The sequence below is a fragment of the Megachile rotundata genome, chromosome 5 (assembly GCF_050947335.1).
Source record: "Megachile rotundata isolate GNS110a chromosome 5, iyMegRotu1, whole genome shotgun sequence".
NCBI classification, from domain to species: domain Eukaryota; kingdom Metazoa; phylum Arthropoda; class Insecta; order Hymenoptera; family Megachilidae; genus Megachile; species Megachile rotundata.
The window spans coordinates 4,714,338-4,735,469 of record NC_134987.1 but is presented as its reverse complement, the minus strand read 5'-3'; the positions used below and the strand labels follow the sequence as shown (position 1 = coordinate 4,735,469).

The following is a 21,132-nucleotide window of genomic DNA, read 5'->3' as shown; positions in this document are numbered from 1 at the left end:
TATTAGTGTTATATGGGTGTGCTAAATGTGAAGAAAATTGGTACATTTATAATTATAATATCAACGCAGCCAGTTCTCAATGCATGGTTTCGAAAAAAACTCAAAGTATCATAACATTAAGCCATTTTCCTATGTATTGCTCTCTTGTTAGAACCGTTATAACTGTATTGTAACATAGAAATTTCAGTAACAATAAAAGTAATTTAATAATATTCAGTGTGGCGGTTTCACTCCCATGCTCATCGCCACTAGACGGCGCATAGGATCGAGACCTAGACTTTCTCGCTAGTACTCAAAGAGTCTTCCTATTCATATATGTATATAGTTCCTGTCCATCCCTTCCTTACATCCCCGCGTTTAATGCAAGGGCCTGCTAGAACGCCTTACTGATGAGTCCACTAGCAGGTCCCGGACGAAACGTTCTCCCTCTCCTTTACTTTTCCTAGCTCCCTACCTTAGCTACCTGAACCGCCAAATTCAGTAATAATAAAAACGATCGACTTCTCGACTTCCCAATGAAAATGCTTCCTTCAATTGATTTAAAAGAATGGCTATTATTGTAGGGATTAGCGACCCCTTTCAGTAAAGAGCGTTGATGATTTAAACTTCGAATGCTAAAACTTACTCTTTTCAAAAACGGAGAATCAAATTAACCGTTTCTATTATGATAAATATTCTAATACTCAAACTTTTTGTTTGAAATTTTGTTAACAATAATATTCTACTTATTTTGAACGATTAACTTAAGCAAAATGTCTTAGCTTTATACATAGATATTATAAGCTTTTATAATTCACTACTTATATCACGTAAAAATATTGTTGTACAGTACTCCAAGATTTAACCTTTTTGAACTTGTTTCATAATGCCTCAAGCTGGCGAGGGAGTACTTTTGTTAAAGTTATAATGAATTAATTTTATATAATTTTGTAAATAGAAAAGTTGTTCTAGATTTTTTAAATAACAAGAAATTCAAATTAATTTAATTTCTTATTAATTTTGTTTAAATATGGAAATCAAGTATAGTGTTTTTCCGCTAGTATGTGATAACGTGACATTGACTAGATCCTGAATGTCGATGCAAAGATTATTTCACATGAGATCGACCTGTTAAACGAATCAATCTTAGTAAATTTATTACATTGTTAATATTTATTGTATTAAAATAAATATGTTGTGTATTCTATACATTTATGTTAATAATAACTATATAATAATATAATTCTGTTTATTCTTAAACTCGTCATATCAACATAACTTAAAATTTTATAATATACTCTGTTATTTCTCTAACATTATAGCAAGAAATAATAATATAATGAAGCTACATAAAATTTTCCGAATGCCAAAGAAAAAGAAAAAATATTACACACAAAAAGATGTTTGTGCAGTAACAAAATCCTTTACAACAAACCACGTTTCAAGTTGCCAATAAAAAGTGCGCCAAAATTAATTCAGAAGAAAAAACTCATTGCAATTTTTCAAACGAATTTATTACAAGTAATAAATACATATTTAATATAATACAGTATAATTAAATACATATTTAATATTTGGGACAGTAATGATTGATAACCAGGACATACTAAAAATATTGTTTCATTACTGGACAATATGAACATTTTCAGATTTTAATTAATCTACAACTTTCTCTTTCACAAATGTCGACTTCTGTTATTTCATCTTAGTTATAAAAATTTCACATTATTCAAAAACAAAAGAAATTACGATTGTCTTAATTATTTTCTTCTTAATTGGTTGATCATCGAGATATTTACTTGTATTCAAGTGTTTCGTTTAGACACTGGTATGTTTTATACAACTCATCTTAAAGCTATTTACATTTGATCAACTGTTATTATTTTACTATACTTACTACTGTAAGTATTGTTACTAGTCTATTATTATTATTACTCTACTACTATTACTACTCTAGTATTATTACTACTTCACTACTATTATTACTCCTCTATTATTACTACTTCACTACTATTATTACTCCTCTATTATTACTACTTCACTACTATTACTACTCTACTATCGTAGCTCCTGTATTATAAATACTATTGTACTACTGTTCCTACTCTACTACCATTACAACTCGATACTCAACACTATCGTTACTTAAGACAATAACAAATCTCACATACTTGCAGTAACAGAAAGAAGATGACCCACTGATAATACTTGTGCTGTTTAACCAAAGGATGCGAGGTGTGTCCATGCATCCCATCACCCTTGCTATTCGAAACACCGGGATATGGCACCGCCTGACCAAGACTCATATTAAACGCGTGCACCATGCTATAAGTAGTATGCAACCAGCAAAACGTCTCCAAAACAACCTTGTCCACAGAACCGGAAGCTTCACAATGTATAGGCGAACCGGAAATACTCTTACAGGCTAAGGTCAAGCAACCGCCCAACAAGAGCGCCACCGTCGCGCGATAATGCAATCGAAATATCATAGTGTCCTCCGAGATCTTTTGTACCTTGAACAGCGATCTCAAATATCCGAACACGTCGATCATTCTAAGCATCAGAGGCATTTTCGAACGTCGCGGACGGCGAACCGCCTTCGATCGCGTACTTTCCTCCTCGACCAGAAGACAATCGCCTTCTTCCTCGTTTGACAAATCCGTTTTTGCAGCGGATCCTTCGAAACTGTAGCCACAGAAATCTCAGAGATCCTCAGGAACGTTGCACCTTGAAACTGAAGTGCTGAACATGCCTTCTTTCAACCTCAGACTTCAAATATTGTGTAAATTTATTTTGTGAAAATTGCTTCTTCGGAAATTTGAAGAAGATTGGAAAGTTGTTGGATTAGAGTTAATTGAGGATGTTGAATGGAAGGTAATTTTGGAAGTTGAATGAAGGTTGATTGAGGAAGTTGAGCGGAAGTTAATCTAAGAAAATACTTTGGCAAGGTTCCTTTGTTGCTAACACTGAAGAAATGTATTGGGAGGATAATCTTCAAAATTTGAGTATGGTGACTTCCTTGGCTTCGAATTTCGTAGGTTCAATATTAGAGACACGAAAATACTTTAAGGTTTGTTTCATAAAGTATCTTCGCTATTCTGGAGACATCTTCTCGAATTTCCAAAATTAGCATATGGTGGTTTCCTCTTGGCTTCACGTATCATACGATTTCTATTTGGTTATTTTCAAGGTTGGAAAACTATTAGGAATTATATTTAATTGGAGTCTCTTTTTCTCCCTCGATCTCCTTCAAAATTTCAATATCCTAAAAAATTCGTTCTCTAAACTGTATTTGACAGTAATTGATGTTCAACAGTTCAGGATAGTTTCTTGGATATTCAAATCCGTATCGTTCTCTTCATCACGTTTCTCGCGATTCCCACCGGGAAACTCCGCGTTAACAAAATTTTGCGGTCGAAAAGGCAGTAACAGTATTGCATACATCTTGTCGGCGTTGTACCATTTGAATACTAAATCATCACTGATAGGCGCTGGTCATTTCTTCTTTTTGAATAGCACGTACGTTAAACGGTTTCCATTGAACCTCTTCGATCCTTCGATCATCGTTGTAACAATTGAACTGTGTCAACTCGTAACTGGATTTATCTTTGTCGCTGATGATTTACTCGATGAAGACAACGGGAGCGTCAAGAATTCACAATGGGGTGCATGGTCCGGAGACACATGTGGACGTTTGTCACGATTAACACGTTAACTGCCGCAGGGATCACTGGAGACACCAGCAAATTTAGTACGAATTTAGTAGAAACTCAATGGGAATTTAATAGAAGTTTAATACAAATTTAATAGAAAAATACAATTTTAGTAGAAATTTAATAGAAATACAAGTTTGATGCAAATGTAGTAGAAATTTAATAGGAATACAAGTTTGATACAAATGTAATACAAATTTAAGACAAACTTAAGACAAATTTAATGCAACTTTAATACAAATTTAATGCAGATTTAATAAAAAATAAATACAATTAGAAAGAGGAAAATTTTAAGAAAGAAGAAAAGTCTAAATTGGAGAATGAAATGACAGTAGCGTTGAATAGTCGCAATAGGGTGTGTTATTAATATACGTGGTGGTTATCACTGTGGCAGTCAACGTGTTAAGAAAAAAGATATCACTGTTGACAGAAAATGGAGATTTTCGAACTAAACGAGAGGATTCGGACACGGTGACAGAGACACGTGGAGCACGGAAGCAAGCCGTTAGAAGACTGACCGAACTTGAAAGGCATCCCTTGGCCTCGAATGCTAAACACATAACTTATATGATCTTCTAACAAGTAACACTACGCGACTGACACTTACTGATTCCAATGAAACTTCACAGACTTATTAAAGAGTTGTTCGGCCCATTTTAAATGTTGGATTGACAGAACATAAGATTGTGAAGAACATAAGGTTTGTAATTTTGTTAAGTTTGCATGAGTTGTATTTTTCTATTGCTTTCGCGTGTTCTTTGCTCACTTTCGTTGCGACGCTTCGCGAGTAAAGATGAGTGGTTGCAATTTAGAGACTATTTCTTTTTGTATCATTAAGTTAGTTTGTTTATGCAATGTATGTATTATTTCCTTGTTTTTAATTATGATTAACTAAGGTTGCATTATTCTTATTTCAATTATATTAAACTTGGACGTATATTAAATACCGAATAATGTGTAACACACGTTTTTTTGTTTTTGAGAGACAAGCAGTATGGGATGAAAATCATTCCTTTATTCACGTGTTTCTACATTTAAAAATTTTCAAATCTGTAAATGTCCAAGATCTCAAATTTTCATTTCTCCAGACTTTCAAATTCTCAAATTCTCATTTCCTCAGACTTTTAAACTCTCAAATTTCTAATTTCCTAGATTTTCCATTTTAAAAATTCTCAATTTCCTAATTTTCCAAGTCCTGAAACTTTCAATGCTCCAAATGTCGAAATTCTCGCATTTTCAATTACCCAAATTTCCAAATATCTTACGTTCTAAACTTGCAAAGCAATTAACTAAAAATTAACATGTGAGAAACCTTCTCCACTTTCATTGTCACAATATTCTTACGACAGTCAAATTTGGTCTGATTGTACATAGTCGTCTCCTGAGACCAAATTAGCTTTACACATTATTCAAACAATATAGTATGACTTAAAATAAGTAAAGTGATCAAATATAAATTAATTCCTTCCAAAAACAGTAAGTCGCAAATAAGAAATAGCAAATTTGGAGTATTTCTTTCTTTTCCGAGAGAAATTTAGAAATTTGGGGATTTGGGAATTTGAGAATTTAGGAAACTGAGAAATTGAAAATTGAGAAAACTGAAAAATTGGGAAATTGGAAATTCGGAATATTTGGAATATTTCAAATTTGGAAACTTGGCAATTTAGCAATTTGGCAATTTGGTAATTTGGTAATTTGGTAACTTGGTAATTTTGGTGTTTCGCAATTTTGGAATTTTGGAATTTTGGAATTTCGGAATTTTGAAATTTTGAAATTTTAGAATTTTGGAATTTCGTAATTTTGGAATTTGGAAACTTTGGAGTTTTGCAATTTTGGAATTTGGAAATTTTAGAGTTTTGCAATTTTGGAATTTGGAAATTTTAGAGTTTTGCAATTTTGGAATTTGGAAATTTTGGAATTAGAAAATTTTGGAATTCGGAAATTTTGGAATTCGGAAATTTTGGAATTCGGAAATTTTGGAATTTGGAAATTTGGAAATTAGGAAGTTTGAAAATTTGGAATTTGAGAATTTGGCAATTTGGTAACTTGATAATTTTCGAATTTTAGGATTTTAGAATTTTGAAATTTTGAAATCTTGAAATCTTGAAATCTTGAAATCTTGAAATTTGGAATTTTTGAAATTTAGTACTTTAATAATTTCGGAACCTGGAATTTATTTGGAAGTTTAGAAATTTGAGGGTTTGAATACATGAAATATAATTATTGGAGTTGCTTAGTTTCACTTACACCTGTACATAACACAAGAGAAACATGTTACAATTACGATTAAATTACACATATGACATTGTTCTTTCACGATGTACAGAAGATAATTGATAATAATACCTTTTAGCGGAATTTATTAATTTGTAACATCCATTAATCATAAGGTTATGATCTTCCTCGTATACAACGTGCCTCGTCGATCAAATTTCTTCTGAGAAACGCGTTAAAAGAAGAATATTTAATCTACCAGATTAATGACAAAAGCAGTCAGGAAGAACTGTATACATAGCTATTTCCTGTCTGGAGATTTAGCTTTTCGTGGTATGAAGTATTACGCATATGAAACTTTGACATTTACAGAAATTCATACTTAGAAATTTTTTAAATATATTATTAATTTCTGAAAAATTTCTATATTATCAAATATTCAAATTTTATTATTAAGAAGTTTGAAAAATATTAAAATTTTTTAATATTTAATATAAGAAGATCTCGTACTTTAACTTATTACATCTCAAAATTAAAAAATTCTACAATTTACAAATTTACACATTTTTATACTTTACAGCTATCCTGTATCATAATTAGAACATACTTCTGGAAAAATTAAACAAATTTCAAAATTTTTTCATTTCTATATTCTTAGTTTTTCAAACCACCAAAGTTGTGAATAATCAAACTTCCAAATTCTTAAATTATTAAATTTTGCAAATTTCTAAGTTTTAAAATTGTTAAAGACAAATATTCGAATACAATATTTTTAATTATACAAAAACCTAGTTTCAAATCTCAGTTTAGAATCACAAATCTTTAAATTTTGTGATTCTAAAATTTGTCACTTATCAAATTCTGAAAGTCCTACATTCTCAAATTCCAATAAGGTGAAGTGGGGTAAGAGCAGACTGGTTTTTGTAAAATTGGTATTTAAATGTAAGTATTTTCAGTCTGCTATGTAAATACTTAACGCTGTCAGTATCGAACGTTTTGCACAATTACTACTATTTAATTAATATTAACTAGGACCTTAATTTTCTTTATACATTTTGATTTTGATAGGAAATTGTTTAAAATGTCACCTACTCTGCACTTTCCCCGAAAATGGGATAAGAGCGTAACTTGAAGTTAAAAATACTTTGAAACTTTATTTCATGTGCAATGGGACAAAAGCAGAATTATTAACAAATCTGCTATAAAATGCTTTTCACTGCATTACGCAAGTACTCTATACTGCAAACAAATACTCATAGCTGAAATATAAAAGGGGATATAGTAAAACAAAACAAGGCAACAAACATACTAAATGAAGAAATTTCGCTCATACTGTAATAAAAATAGCCTATATACGCACTTGCCCCATTTACGAACTTACCCCACTTCACCTTGTTCCAAATTTCCCAAATTCCCTAATTTCCAAATAACCAAATTTTCAAAATTCAGAAATTCATATATTACCCAATTCCCAAGTCACCAAATTACTAAATTACCACATTACTATGTAAATAGATTATCAAATTTCTAAGTTCCAAAATTCTCAAATTTCAAGTTACTAAATTCCCAAATGACCATATTGTCACATTCCAAAATTCACAAACACGCAGATCTACAAATTTACAAATTCCCAAATTCCCAAATTATCAAATTATCAAATTATCAAATTACTAAACTACAAATATACAAGTTCAAAATTCTCAATTCTTCTTCGTCCTTAATCTTCAAATCTCCAAATTCGAACACTCTTCGCTTGAAAATAAACGCAAAGAACCCTAAGTACAATACATCGCACAAAACGCTTTTACGCATAAGTGGTTCTTCCCTCCTCTTCGATCATCTCACGTTTATAAACTACTTTTCTAATAGCTCATTTGAGATGCCAATATAACCCCAATGTATTATTATACTGGCAAATAGTTAACCATAAAATAAGTTTACACGAACGCAGAAAGCTTTAAGTAGCATTTACACGAAGCAGATTCAAGGAGATAAGCGTACGAAACGAAATCTTCGACGCAAGTCCCCCAAGGGTGACATTAATTTATATCGGTGATGAAGTGGCCGAAGGGATCGAGAAAAAATTGAAAAACATCCTGCGATATTGCGATTATCGAGAATTGGCCGTAGGCCAGCAGAACTTGTCGTGTAACGGATGAAAGAAAAAAAGAAAGAACATGGAGAGAAATAACGCAACAAAAAGTGGAAGCAGCATTCGGGTCATTGTCGGTCTATAGTTAGATCAAGGGCTTGCATTAGTTCGATCATATTTAAACAGCGACGATGATAATTTTAATTACGCTGAAGACCAGTTGGACATCTTCCATCTCGTTTGGGTGTAAGTCAATGAACAGGGTCGAACACGCAGATTGCACGAATCGTTAATTTCATTGCTCTACTATTCCTTTGAACGACTATATTTAAGCACATGCCTCATTAACTTTCTATACACTGGGTGTTACGGTTAATTTGAAACTTAGGAATTGGGAAAAGTAGAGATTTGATGCTTTAGTTGGGAGTTTGAAAATTTGGAAATTTTTTAATTTGGAAATTTCGGGATTGTGGAATTTGAAGATGTGGGATTGAACAGTGGCATTGAAGATACTCAAGATCTCAAGATTTGAGAACTTGCGTGTTTGCACATTTTTGTTTTGGAAAATTTACGAATTTGGAAAGGTGGAAATCTAGAAATTAAAAAATCCAAAAATTTAGAAATTCAGAAATCCAGAGATCTAGAAATCTAACAATTCAATAATCCAGATATCTAAAAATCTAGAAATCTAGAAAACTATAAATTTACAATCTAAAAATCTAAGAACCCATAAATTTAAAAACCCATAAATCTAAAACTCCACAAATCTAAAAACCTGGAAATCTAAAACCCCACAAATCTAAAGTCCCAGAAATCTAAAAACCTATATAACTAAAAATCCAAAAATCTAAAAATCTAAAAATCTAAAAATCTAAAAATCTAAAAATCTAAAAATCTAAAAATCTAAAAATCTAAAAATCTAAAAATCTAAAAATCTAAAAATCTAAAAATCTAAAAATCTAAAAATCTAAAAATCTAAAAATCTAAAAATCTAAAAATCTAAAAATCTAAAAATCTAAAAATCTAAAAATCTAAAAGTCTAAAAATCTAAAAATCTCGAGATTTGTAAGCAGCAAAATTTTACATAATTTCCTAAATCTCGCCTATCACGAAGAAACTCTTTAAGTACGCGTAAAGAGTAATTCCATCTAAGAACATGCGTTCTACTTGAAGAGATCAGTTAAAAGGTGAGGGTGGAGGAGCGTCTTTGACCGAACGTCAAGGCAACTGGCACGACAGCGACCCTCGGCGACGAAGTAGCGGGTTTAAGGGGTTAATATGCTTAGGGTTTCCTTCTTGGCAATGAACTAGATATAAGCTTCTGTAAGCAGCAAGTAAATTCCTCGAGCGTAGCCGCAACCAGTTCGCTCGTTATCCGCCTTTCCTCGTTGCCGAATGTTCTTATGATCGGTACCCCTGCATTTAGATGAGTATTCATATTCATCAGCATCAAACTACCAATTTTGTGATAATACTTTTACTTATATCACTTTGAGGATATCTTAATCTCTCATACCTAAATTCGTTAAAATGATTTTCGAATTGGGTGTCATTATTATGTCATGAATGAATGATTATGTCAATAATGAATTCAACACCTTTTTTCGTATATATAAAGTTAAACTTCAATATTATGTATATTTAATAAAATATATTCTATAACAGTGTATATGTAAAATATATTCTATAACGTATGTACGTTATACATATATTGTGTTATAGAATTTCTGTACAATCTGATATTGTTAATAAACATACTAAATTGAATGCAGCAAAAAAAGAACATTAATGATCATGAAATATCCACCCAGAACAGAGATATTATAGTCTTCAACACCAGGAGCCTAACAACTCATCCATAATTCTTTCCTAACGCTAATAGCCCGGAACACATTTATCATTCTGCTTGCCCAATCCTGCTATACAGAGTCAGAATAACGAATACTTAATCGTTGAGCGAACGAATCTGTCCAAATAGAAGCACCTATTTGAAGTGTGAATGTACTCAACTAATTTAGAATATTAATACTTTGGTGTATAATAAATCCTTAGCATAAGATGTACAAAATATATCAACGTCTGATTACCTGAAGGAACAGCATGAAGCAGACCCACTGATAATACCTGTACTCCTTCCTCTCGCTTTCGGGATGCAACTTGGAATTGTCGACGCCAGGAAAGGGCACCTCGAAGCCTTCTCTCTTCCTGTAAGCAGCGGTGATCGTGTAAGTGCTATGAATCCAACAATAAGTGTTCAACACATCCTCCGGGAGGTCCTTGCTGTGGATGCAGTCGATGGGATTGCCAACATACTGTCTGGTAGTGACGATCAACGAGAATGCGATCAACAGGATTACAGTCAGACTATAATGCAGTCTGAAAACGGCAGTGTCGATGTGCACATGGGAGATCTTGATCAAGCTCTTCAGGCCCCGAAATATGTCCAGCATTTTGGATCAGGGAACGACAGCGGCAAGAGGGTATCACTGGATCACCGACGACTCCAACATCGTCCATCGATCCCTTGGATCCTCGTCTTTCACATGTTTCGTGCTCGATTTCGTGATCGTCTCCCTCCTCGCCTTTGATCTATCTTTGAGTCGCTCGAGCAGGAATCTTGTCTGGTTAGGGTCGGTGCGACTTCAAAGATAGGAGCGAACGGAAAGGTTCGAAGGAACTTTTTGAAGTCGATCCACCGACTTCAACGCACGGTTCTCTTAAAAATGGACGACTCGCTCTGCTTCGAAGAGGGGATCGATCTCGACAGCGGAGGATCCTTCGAAGAGCTGGGATCCTGTGCCGTCACCGGGATCTTCCTGCACATTCTTCTTCGCAGTCAAAGCATCTTTAATCGCTGTTCCCGATCAACGAACGACCCTCCGTAACTTTACGTGTTCGAAGAAACGGACGTCCGAGTTACTTCGGACACGGTCACACTTGCGTCGGGATCACTCATGTTTTTAAACGGTCGCGAGGGATTTTGCGAATTCGTTTGATCAACGGGCGGAAATATCCGACCGATCACCATGAAACACCTTTCTCATTCACCGACAACGATCGTCGCGATCATCGATCATCTCGGAAACCTGACGCCGACGGTGACATTAGTTTGATCGGTAATGTTAACGAAGGGCATAAATTTGCGGAACGATCCACGTTTCACTGGCTCCTTTCGGACTCGATGCTCCAGCATTCTACTAGAAAAAACAAACTATCGTAGTCTGACAATCTTTACGAGCCCTGTCCGAAGATGAAGCTGTTAATTCGTGTTCGGCGTGTTGGAGCGAGTAAAACACGGGGAAAATAGGTAAAGAGGGCGTATTCGCGGGATTGTAACTTTGTCTAATTCGTGTGCCATTCTATTTTAGCGTTTAAGCGTACCAAAGCGATTTATTGCGAATTGGACAGGGCGAAGCAACGAACGCTTCGAAATACACCTGATGACAATAGACAGAAATACGTCTACTGAAATTTTATTTGTGGACTATTTAATTTTGTCCTGCTTTGTGCTCACTTAACGCATCTACAAATTATACTTATTAACAACGTATGTTTGAAATTAATTAATCGCAGCTAGATGTGTTAGTAATTATTTAGGATAGTGTTCATTAATTTCAGTGACCAAGTATGATAGCAAGGGCGCTATACTGAAAAATTTGTCTTTGTACAACCACTGCTAGGTCTCAATTTTAGAGGTATCAGTAATAATATTTTTGATGTAGTTATTATTTGCAACGGGACACGGAGTTCATTACAATGATCATGTATCAAGGACGTTATAGTGAATAACTTTTTTCTATGCATATAACCACCATTAATCCTTAATTTCAGAGATATTCACAAAAATACTTTAAATATTGTAATTGTATACAAAATATGTTGTCAAGGTCAATATTCCGAATAATTGTGCTTACGTATGAAATCTCTCGATAAACATTTGTGAGAAAATTTTAATTAAATGCACAATATTTCCATTAAATCATCGGTTTGCATTTTTTTAATATTCCTAATGGTATAATCGTAATCTCACCTAACCTAAATTTTTAATATAATGTATTAAAGTATACTAAATTTCTAATATAATATAGTATATATACTGAAGTATACTATATTTGAGCTGTATGTCACATATGATGAAATGGGTATGTGATAGCAGAAAATATCACACTGAATTTTAGAAATTTAAAAATTTTGCAATTTAAGATTTTGAAAATTTGGTGATTTGTAAAATGGATAATTTGGATATTCAGTAATTTAAAAGTTTGGATTTTGGAAAATTAGAAAACTTGCGAATATTGGAAACTTGAGAATGTGGAAATCTTGTGAATTTAAGAATTTTGGAATTTGGACCACTTGGAAGTTGAAAGTTCACAAATTCGGTAATTTGAAAATTTAGAAATTTGGAAATTTGGAAATTTGGAAATTTGGAAATGTGGGAATTTGGAAATTTGAAAATTTGGTAATATGAAAATTTGCAAATATAGAAAATAAGTTTTTGAAAATTTTGTTATACTTGAACTTCAAATCGATAGTACTTGATTGTTTCTAAACAATTTCACAGACTCCAGGGTTTAAATTGTCAAACAAATTAATTTCTTGTGATACAAATAAATGTCAAATCAGTAAATAATAAAGTCAGAATTAAAACACATATAATTTATGAAAAAATACAGAAAAGTGTCTTTTAACAAGTATGTATAATTCGTCTTCAAAAATACAAAGAAGTGAATAAACAGATACTCAGTATTAATAATAGTACCAATAATATCAGCAGATAATATACAATATTCAAATAATGACATTTAAGAAATCAAAAAAACTCATAATAACGAATGATGTACATACATACAAGACATGGCCTCTAATTAACAAAAAATTGTGTAGGATGATATATGATCATAAAATATGTTAAATGTTAGGTTGTCAATTAACCGACAGTGAAAAAATATTCGACAAGAATTTTGTGCTTAATTTAAAACATACTGACACTAACTGGTTATATTCTAGCAGACCGTACAAAGATATCGTGACGATTAACATTCGAATCTATGAATAGACGAAGAGAATTATTTTTAAATCTTCACTCTCTTTTCGATCAAACTTCATTGAAGAATGAAGTTTGTTTGTTAGATACCAATATGTAAATACTATAAAAATTATATGCTTATTATTACCTAGACCACAATTTTTATAACTTTTTCTGCAGTCATTCACTAATTGTTCTCTATTCGTTTGTTTCTAACGTTTGTAAAAATAAAATGACTTCAAAATATTTATGATGAGCAAGTTCTTTTGAATTTAGATAATGATATATGTAGATTTATATGCATACATTTTTTTTAAATAATAAAATAATATATTCTATGTTTTAATAGATATTTTTATAATAATACATTTGCTTTAAATATATATTTTAAATATTTAGTGACAACTCATTACAAACTAATCAACATAGAATGCTAAATATTAAAGTGAATTTTGATTTGAAATATATATTTTACTTATATACATTTCTATATATTTATATATACTTAAATATATATTTTAAGAATAATACGTTTTAAAATAATAAACTAATATATTTTCTAATCTTCTTTCGCGAATATTAAAAATCTGGAAGAATATACTGTGAGGTTTTTACAGTATAATAAGTTGGTAAGAGTGTTATATGAATAAGGTTGGTAAGAGTGCTGAGTGAGTGAAGTTGGTATAAGTGAGATATTTTATAAATTGGTATGAATGTTAAAAGAAGTAAGAATCGGGAATTGCGCGGGGTTGAATAGAGTGTACCTTGAATAAGAGAAATGTCCCACTGATATATGAATATTGAGTAAGACGAATTAAGTATTGAAATTATATGTGTTATAAAAAATTATATCTAAGTACTAAATGTATATTAAATATTATATAAAAAGAATTATTTAATATTTTCCCCACATACACTGTATCACAAAGATGGAAGAATTTCATGAAAACTGTTGTAATAGAGTAGTATAACGTATACAATAATTTATATAAATTATTATTGCGAATTACGTTGGGAATCACTGATTCAAGAGAATTCTTTGTACCACGACAGAAAACGCCAAAGTTTCATCATTTTAATGATGGTTATTCTTTCCATCTTATACCAAATTGGCGAACTAAAAAGTGAAACAAAATAACACACAGCAAATTAGTTTAAAATCTAAAGTAGCGGAATTCGGTGCAGGTTAATGCATTTTACAACTTCTCTTTCAATTAATTATTGCTAAACTTTAGAATTTAAAATCCTAAAATATTTAGAACTTTTGTATACATATATTGTAAATGAAAATATGAAAAAGTTCTCTAATGATTTTATATCATCAAATTATTAAATATCTGATGTTTCAGAATTATTTTGCAATAACTTATTAAAAAGTAATTAACTTAAAATGACAAATATTAAATAGCGAACTTTAATATGAATCATTTGAATGACGATAAAATTGTGAATAATTATATTAAATATTTAGCTGCAACTTATTAAAAATTAACTTAAAATATTAAATATTAAACAGTTAACTTTGATTCGAATGATTTGAGTGAAGATGCAATTATGAATATATAATATTAAATATTTAAAGGCAACTTATTAACAATTAAACAACTTAGAATCTTAAATATTAAATAGTTCATTTTGATGTGAAATATGTCAACGATAATAAAATTGTGAATAACTACATTAAATATCCAGTGATAACTTGTTAGAAATTAATCAACATGCTAAACGTTAAAGTGGATTTTTATTTGAATGATTCGAATGATTATAAAATTTTGCAAAATATTTTAAATATTTAGTGACAACTCATTACAAACTAATCAATATAGAATGTATATCATTATTATAGTAATGATTACATCATATATCATTATACTTCTATCATTACTATATTTTTTATTCAGTATTATAGTGAATTTCTATTTGAATGATAATATAGCTTTGAATAAATATTTTGAATATTTAGTAACAATTTATCAAGGACTAACCAACTTAAAATGTTAAATATTAAAGTTAACTTTGATTTGCATATTCTGAGCACTGATCAACTTGCGAATAATTGTGATAAAAACAATAAATTACAATGTTTGTATAAAGTATAATTAATTCAATCGATCAAAATTAAAAATCGCCCATAACTCTTATGCAATTCAGTCACAACAGTTACAGTATACCCCAACCTCTCTTTCGATACAACCCATAAAACAATGTCGTCGAGTAAATAAATCCCCTCACAAATTATTTTCGAAGAATACTCGATAAGTAGCAAATGGAAGATGATAGGATAAATGTGTCGACAACGTGCGATTCGAAGGATTTGTCACCTATGAAAGCGTATTCCTCAACCCGGAGACAACAGCTGTCACATAAAACAACTTCTACACCCACCAGAAGTTTCCTTTTTATTTCTTTTTTTAAACGAAGACAAAACAGTAACCCGAGTAATATTTCGGTATAGCGAGTGCACCAGCGGTTGTCATACGATGGACGATAATAACGCCTCGTGATACTATTTGTAACACAAGGCGTGATTGTCTAAAAATAATGGAACGAATAAGCGGTCAAATTCGTGGAGATAGCCGACACTTTCCTTTTCGACGAAATTTTCAGAAGGAAAGAATAAAACATGAAATGTAGCGAGATTTCTTGATTAAGTCTGCAAGTACGGAAACCTAGCAGAATGATTCATTTCGAATTTCTTATGAAACTTTCTTTAAGGATGTAATGTTTCCTATATTGAGTCACATGGAAAAGATATATGAATAAAGTGAAAACGTATTTATAGTTTCGTATTTCCTATTTGAGATGAAATTTTTACATATTTAGTAGTGTAAAATTTAGCATCTTTTGTATTGTAAAATATTCACAAATTTTAGTAGGCTTTACATTGTAAAATATTCACAAATTTTAGTATCGTACAATTTTTATATACTTGACATTGTACAATTTCGACAAATTTTTGAAGTATAAAATTTTAATATACCTTGCATTGTAAAATTTCCACAAATTTTAGTATCGTAAAAGTTTAATATATTTTACATTGTACAATTTTGACATATGTTGCATTTGAAAATTTTCACTCTTATAATTATAAAATTTTCACAAATTTTGTATTGTAAAATTTTCACAAATTTTATATGGAAAAACTTAAACATATTTTATAAAATTTTTAGCATATTTTGTTTTAGAAAATTTTCATAAATTTTAGTATCATCAAATTTCTACAAATTTTAGCGTCGTAAAATTTCCACCAACTTTAGCATCCTAAAATTTCCACAAACTTTAGCATCGGAAAATTTCTACAAATTTTAGCGTCATAAAATTTCTATCAAATTTAGAAGTCTAAAATTTCTACAAACTTTGGCAGTATGAAATTTCCATCAAATTTAGAATCCTAAAATTTCCACAAATTGTAACATCATAAAATATTCACATATTCTAGCATCATGAAATTTTAATAAATTGTACACTAAAACAATTTAACAAATTGCAGCGTTTAATAAAACAAACTGATGTGGTATTAAATAGTTAAAAGAAAAAATTGTTTAAAATAAAGTCGTCGTATATTTTGAAATTTGATTTTATCACTACTTGATAAATTCTAACAACAAGTCTGAAGTTAAAAATACTTGAAACAAGTTTTCCAAAGTGAATTTTGGAAATTGTTTCAAGAGTTAGTCATTAAAAGAATCAAGGAAGCTATTTTGGAAGATGTTAAATATCATTGTAATAATTGTTGACAAACATTTTGAAATAAAAACTTTAACCTACTGAAATTTTACATTCTAATGGAACTTGTGTGACAAAGTTGATTCATTCAAGAAATTAAGCATTATTTTACAAATTAAGCGTGAACCAAATATAAAAATACTTGAAATTTGATATTTTACTAATCCAGCAATCAAAAATTTGACTCATTGAAGAAATTAAATATTTTACAAGCAACGCGTAGATCAAAGTAGGATACTTATAAGTTGATGTTTTAGTAATTTAGCAATATAAGAATTGATTCATTCAAAGAATTAAATATTATTTTACATATTAAACGTAGACCAAATAAGAACACATCAAAATTGATATTTTACCGATTCGACAGTCAAAAAGTTGATTCATTGATGAAACGAAACTTAATGAAATTAATATTTTACAAGTTAATCGTGAACCAAATTAGAGTAATTACAAATTGAAGTTTTACTAATCCATCAATATAAAAATTGATTCATTGAAGAAATTAAATATTATTTTACACACTAAACATAGACCAAATAAAAATACATCAAAATTGATATTTCACTAATTCAGCAATCAAAAAGTTGACATATTAATATAATTAAACATTATTTTGGAAACTAAACGCAGAACAAATTGGAATACATAAAAGTTGATACCCCAGTATCCAGCAATTAAAAAAAAATTATTAAAAAATAATTCGTTGCATAATATAAGATTGAAAATAATACATTTACTTTCCAAAAAACCGATTTTCAAAAACTGGTCACAATAGACATTGCATGCAGTAATGAAACGTATTGACACAAAAAATTCTGTTCAGCAAAGTGATAAAAGATATAAGAATGGATGTAAGCAATAATTTTACCAGAAGGAAAAGGAGGTCTTTGATCTCATGAAAGTTCCTTGAATCGCCATCGTTGAATTTCAAGAAAAGATAATTTTATGGAAAGTATACGAGACAGTTCGGTTTATGCGATTTGAAAAGTTAGTTACATGAAAAGTACTCGTGTTCTTTCGTAATGTGCTTTAAGTTAACATAATTTTCAAGATAAACGTGTTCCAAGTGTTTTCCTCGTCGATCAACGAACTCGCGTTAAAAAACTTATCCCGCCGAAACGTACGAAAACAATGTAACAAATCGCATAAATATCTTTCATTCAGTGAACTTTTTAAATTCAAATTATTCGAAATAACTGAGATACTTCTGTTACTGTAACAGAGACTATTATTTACGGAACTAATATTTTCTTTGTTGAATTACTGCAAATTATTGTATTACTTTTTATGTAAAACACATTTCATTTCATTCCTCTTCTAAAATCTGAATTTTGTTACAGATTTAGTTATGTCACTTTGTGATTCAATGTGGAATTGCAATTATTTTCTTTTCTATGAATTAACCTTGTAATATTATTATTTTCTTAGTTTGTTTCACTTAACTTTGAACTTTTCATGTGACAATAATAATTGAAGAGTGGAAATGAATAAAGCTATGTCAAAATTAAATTTTTGAGAAAAGCTGTTTTTGATCAATGTTAATTTTATTGACAAAATCGAATATTTTTCTTGCAAAAGCTTTGTATAATTGTAAAAATATTTATTTCAATATTTACTGATATTAGACTTAATGTAAACAAAGAATTTGTTGTAATTAAAAAATAATGATTTCTGAAGGTGCAACATATAATTTTTTTTATTTCACTTGTCAATTTAAAAATATCAAATTTGAAATGCGTTTTGCTTTCTGAAGTTTTAAAAAATTTCACAGAAAAAGGTTATTGAAACCAGTAAAAATAGATAAATATATCATAACATATGTATATTACATCATAAACTGTATGATTTCCTTTGTTGTATAGAATTTAATTCAACAATATTAAGAAACAAACTTGAAAAGTCACGATTTAATTGTTATATCTAAATCTTGCGAATAAACAACGAAACAAACTCTTAATAATTCTTTTTAGTTTATTTGTGAAACGATGTGTTAAAAAATAGATGACATAAAATCAAAAAAGGTGGACTTTAATAATTCATCAATTTCCATTACTACCTTTCTCCATGCAACTAAACTACAAAAGCTTTATTACACTTATTGCACTTGACAGAAATTTAGTATCTAAAATTTGAGAATAAAAGCAACTTTTAATTAAAAAACTTGTTTATGTCACAATACGCTACGAAATTAATGTTGTAAGATAAAGGGAAAAGATTTCAGTGATACTCAATTGAAAAATATTTTTCTATTACTGCTTTCCTTTATTTTGTCAATGATATAAAAAAAAAATTATTGTACTGATATTTATCATCCAGTTATCGTATTTGAATCTAGAAAATTGATAAAAATTTTAAGAAATATTTACATTTTTGTTAAATTAAAAAAGTTGTTTAAGAATCGACGTGCTATAAATTAATTACTGGAAAGCGAAGAAAAATTTTAATAATGCATCAATTAATGGGCATATTTTTATATCTAATTTTCTGTATTTAGTCAAGGATATTAAATAAATAACTATTATTTAATTAGCATTCATCATATTATATCTGAAATTTGAAAATGAATAAATATTTGAAAAAATATTTTAATACCTCCATAAATTCAAAAATCTGTTTACAAAACAATATGCTACAAAATGAACGTTGAAAAATTAAAAATGAAGATTTCAATAATGCATCAATTAATAAACGTACTTTTATTCCTAACCTTCCTTAGTTTATCAACGATATTATATAAATAACTATTTAACAAATATTTATCATCTTATCGTAGCTAAAACTTGAGAACGAACAATTTTAAAGAAGATTTACTTCCTTCAGCTCAATAGTCTGTTTACGAAATATACTACTTATTTATCAGCAGTATTTACTCATGTTTAATCTTCATTCACAATCTAATCCTTATATCCAAATTTTAATTCTAAAAAACAATTATTTCCTCAAAGATTTCTCAATCGTTCTTATCTGTCTCCAAAGCTTAACCATCACAATCTATCCCTTATATTTTAATTTCAAAAACAATTATTTCCCAAAGATTTTATTTCCTTCCGAAATCACTAAAAAATTTCATGTCTTCTCAAACCCATTAAAACCACTCAGAAAAATCGGTGATTCTTAAAATCATAGAGTCAATCAACCGACCAATTTCAAGCATCGTCATCCTTACTTCCGCTTTGTCATCCGCTTCCCTGCTGTCAGAACATCGACTTTAGACTTCGCTGCATCTCCTCGAGAAATTGTCGTCGTAACGCACGTCAAACGGCGCGCACCCCCCGCGCTTTTGTCGCGGACGTAACAAATATATCATAGTGAGCTCAAGCCCAGAAATAGTTGGAGTAATTGAAAGTTTTCCGAAGAAAATCGTCGAAGACAATGCGGCACCTCTCCAGACTAAATCTGGTGTACGCGAAACGAGCAGCAACTTTCATCGACGCGCACACACGCTCCGGATCGGTGCGTGCGCGATGTCGAGAACGAAAGAAACGGATGGTGAAGAGAAAAAAGTGGTGTTTGCGAAGGTTGTGCACTGGAAAGAAACACGAACGATTCGGATCCGAGGATCGAGAACAAGAAACGTGGATGTTCGCGAGGAAATTAGGCGAGTATCGGCACGCCGCTTGTCTGATCGCACGCGCACGTCCGCTATTTCGTTACACGACATGCAAAAGCACGTTAGAGACTCGAGTCTCGACTTGCCACGACTGGTCGTGTTTGCTAGCCAGGGCATAGCACCTCCCGTAGGAGCCGAGCGAGGAGTCAACCCGCTCCAGGAATAGAAACACCAAACCCGAAATGTTCGAGCGTAGAAGCGCAACATTAAAACGCAGCACGTCGTGAGAGCTGCCTCGCTGGATCAGCCCGCGAAAACTTAACCGACTATATTCTTATGTTTTCGGAATTACGATCATTTGCATAATGGGCTGATGATTGTTTGAATAAACACTTTTTTTGGATTTTGTGAGACGTATTGTTCGTGTGTTGCTTATTGGAAGTCATTCAATCGGTAATTTTAGTGGTTAGTAACATTTGTTTTCTAGTTTATAGACTTCTAAATTACTAAATTATCGGATTATCGAAACACCAAATTAATGAATTTGCAAATTCCTAAATATCTGAATTTGAAATTTTATTAATTATTCATTAATTTTATTTATTATTCTCAATTGTTCAGGAATCTTCAAGTTCTCTAATTAAGAAATTCTCAAATTTCTAAATTCCCAATTTTCCAACTTCCAAATTATCAAATTCTCAAATTACTAAATTTCCAAATAAGCAAATTCACAAATTACCAAATTATCAATCTATCAAACTATCAAACTGCTTGATTGCCAAACTGCCAAAAAATCAAATTACCAAACTACTAAATAACCAAATTACCAAAT

The 21,132-nt window shown here is 30.7% G+C and overlaps 1 protein-coding gene across 6 annotated transcripts in view; it reads right to left on the bottom strand.

Annotated features, from left to right (window-relative positions):
- shakB (Innexin family member shaking B) overlaps positions 1-20,457 on the bottom strand; it is a 64,170-nt gene extending 43,713 nt beyond the window's left edge. Inside the window, exons 1-2 of one of the 6 annotated variants that reach the window (XM_076532226.1) lie at positions 19,917-20,457; positions 10,086-11,195 (exon numbers count right to left, since the gene is read on the bottom strand). In XM_076532226.1, the coding sequence (XP_076388341.1) occupies positions 10,086-10,448 (363 nt within the window). In that variant the 5' untranslated portion in view covers positions 10,449-11,195; positions 19,917-20,457. Of the gene's footprint in view, positions 1-2,150; positions 4,214-10,085; positions 11,196-19,916 lie in introns of those variants that run through there. The other 5 variants (XM_012284610.2, XM_012284612.2, XM_076532223.1 and 2 more) reach the window with 5 other exon arrangements.
- Between the last annotated feature and the right edge of the window lie 675 nt (positions 20,458-21,132).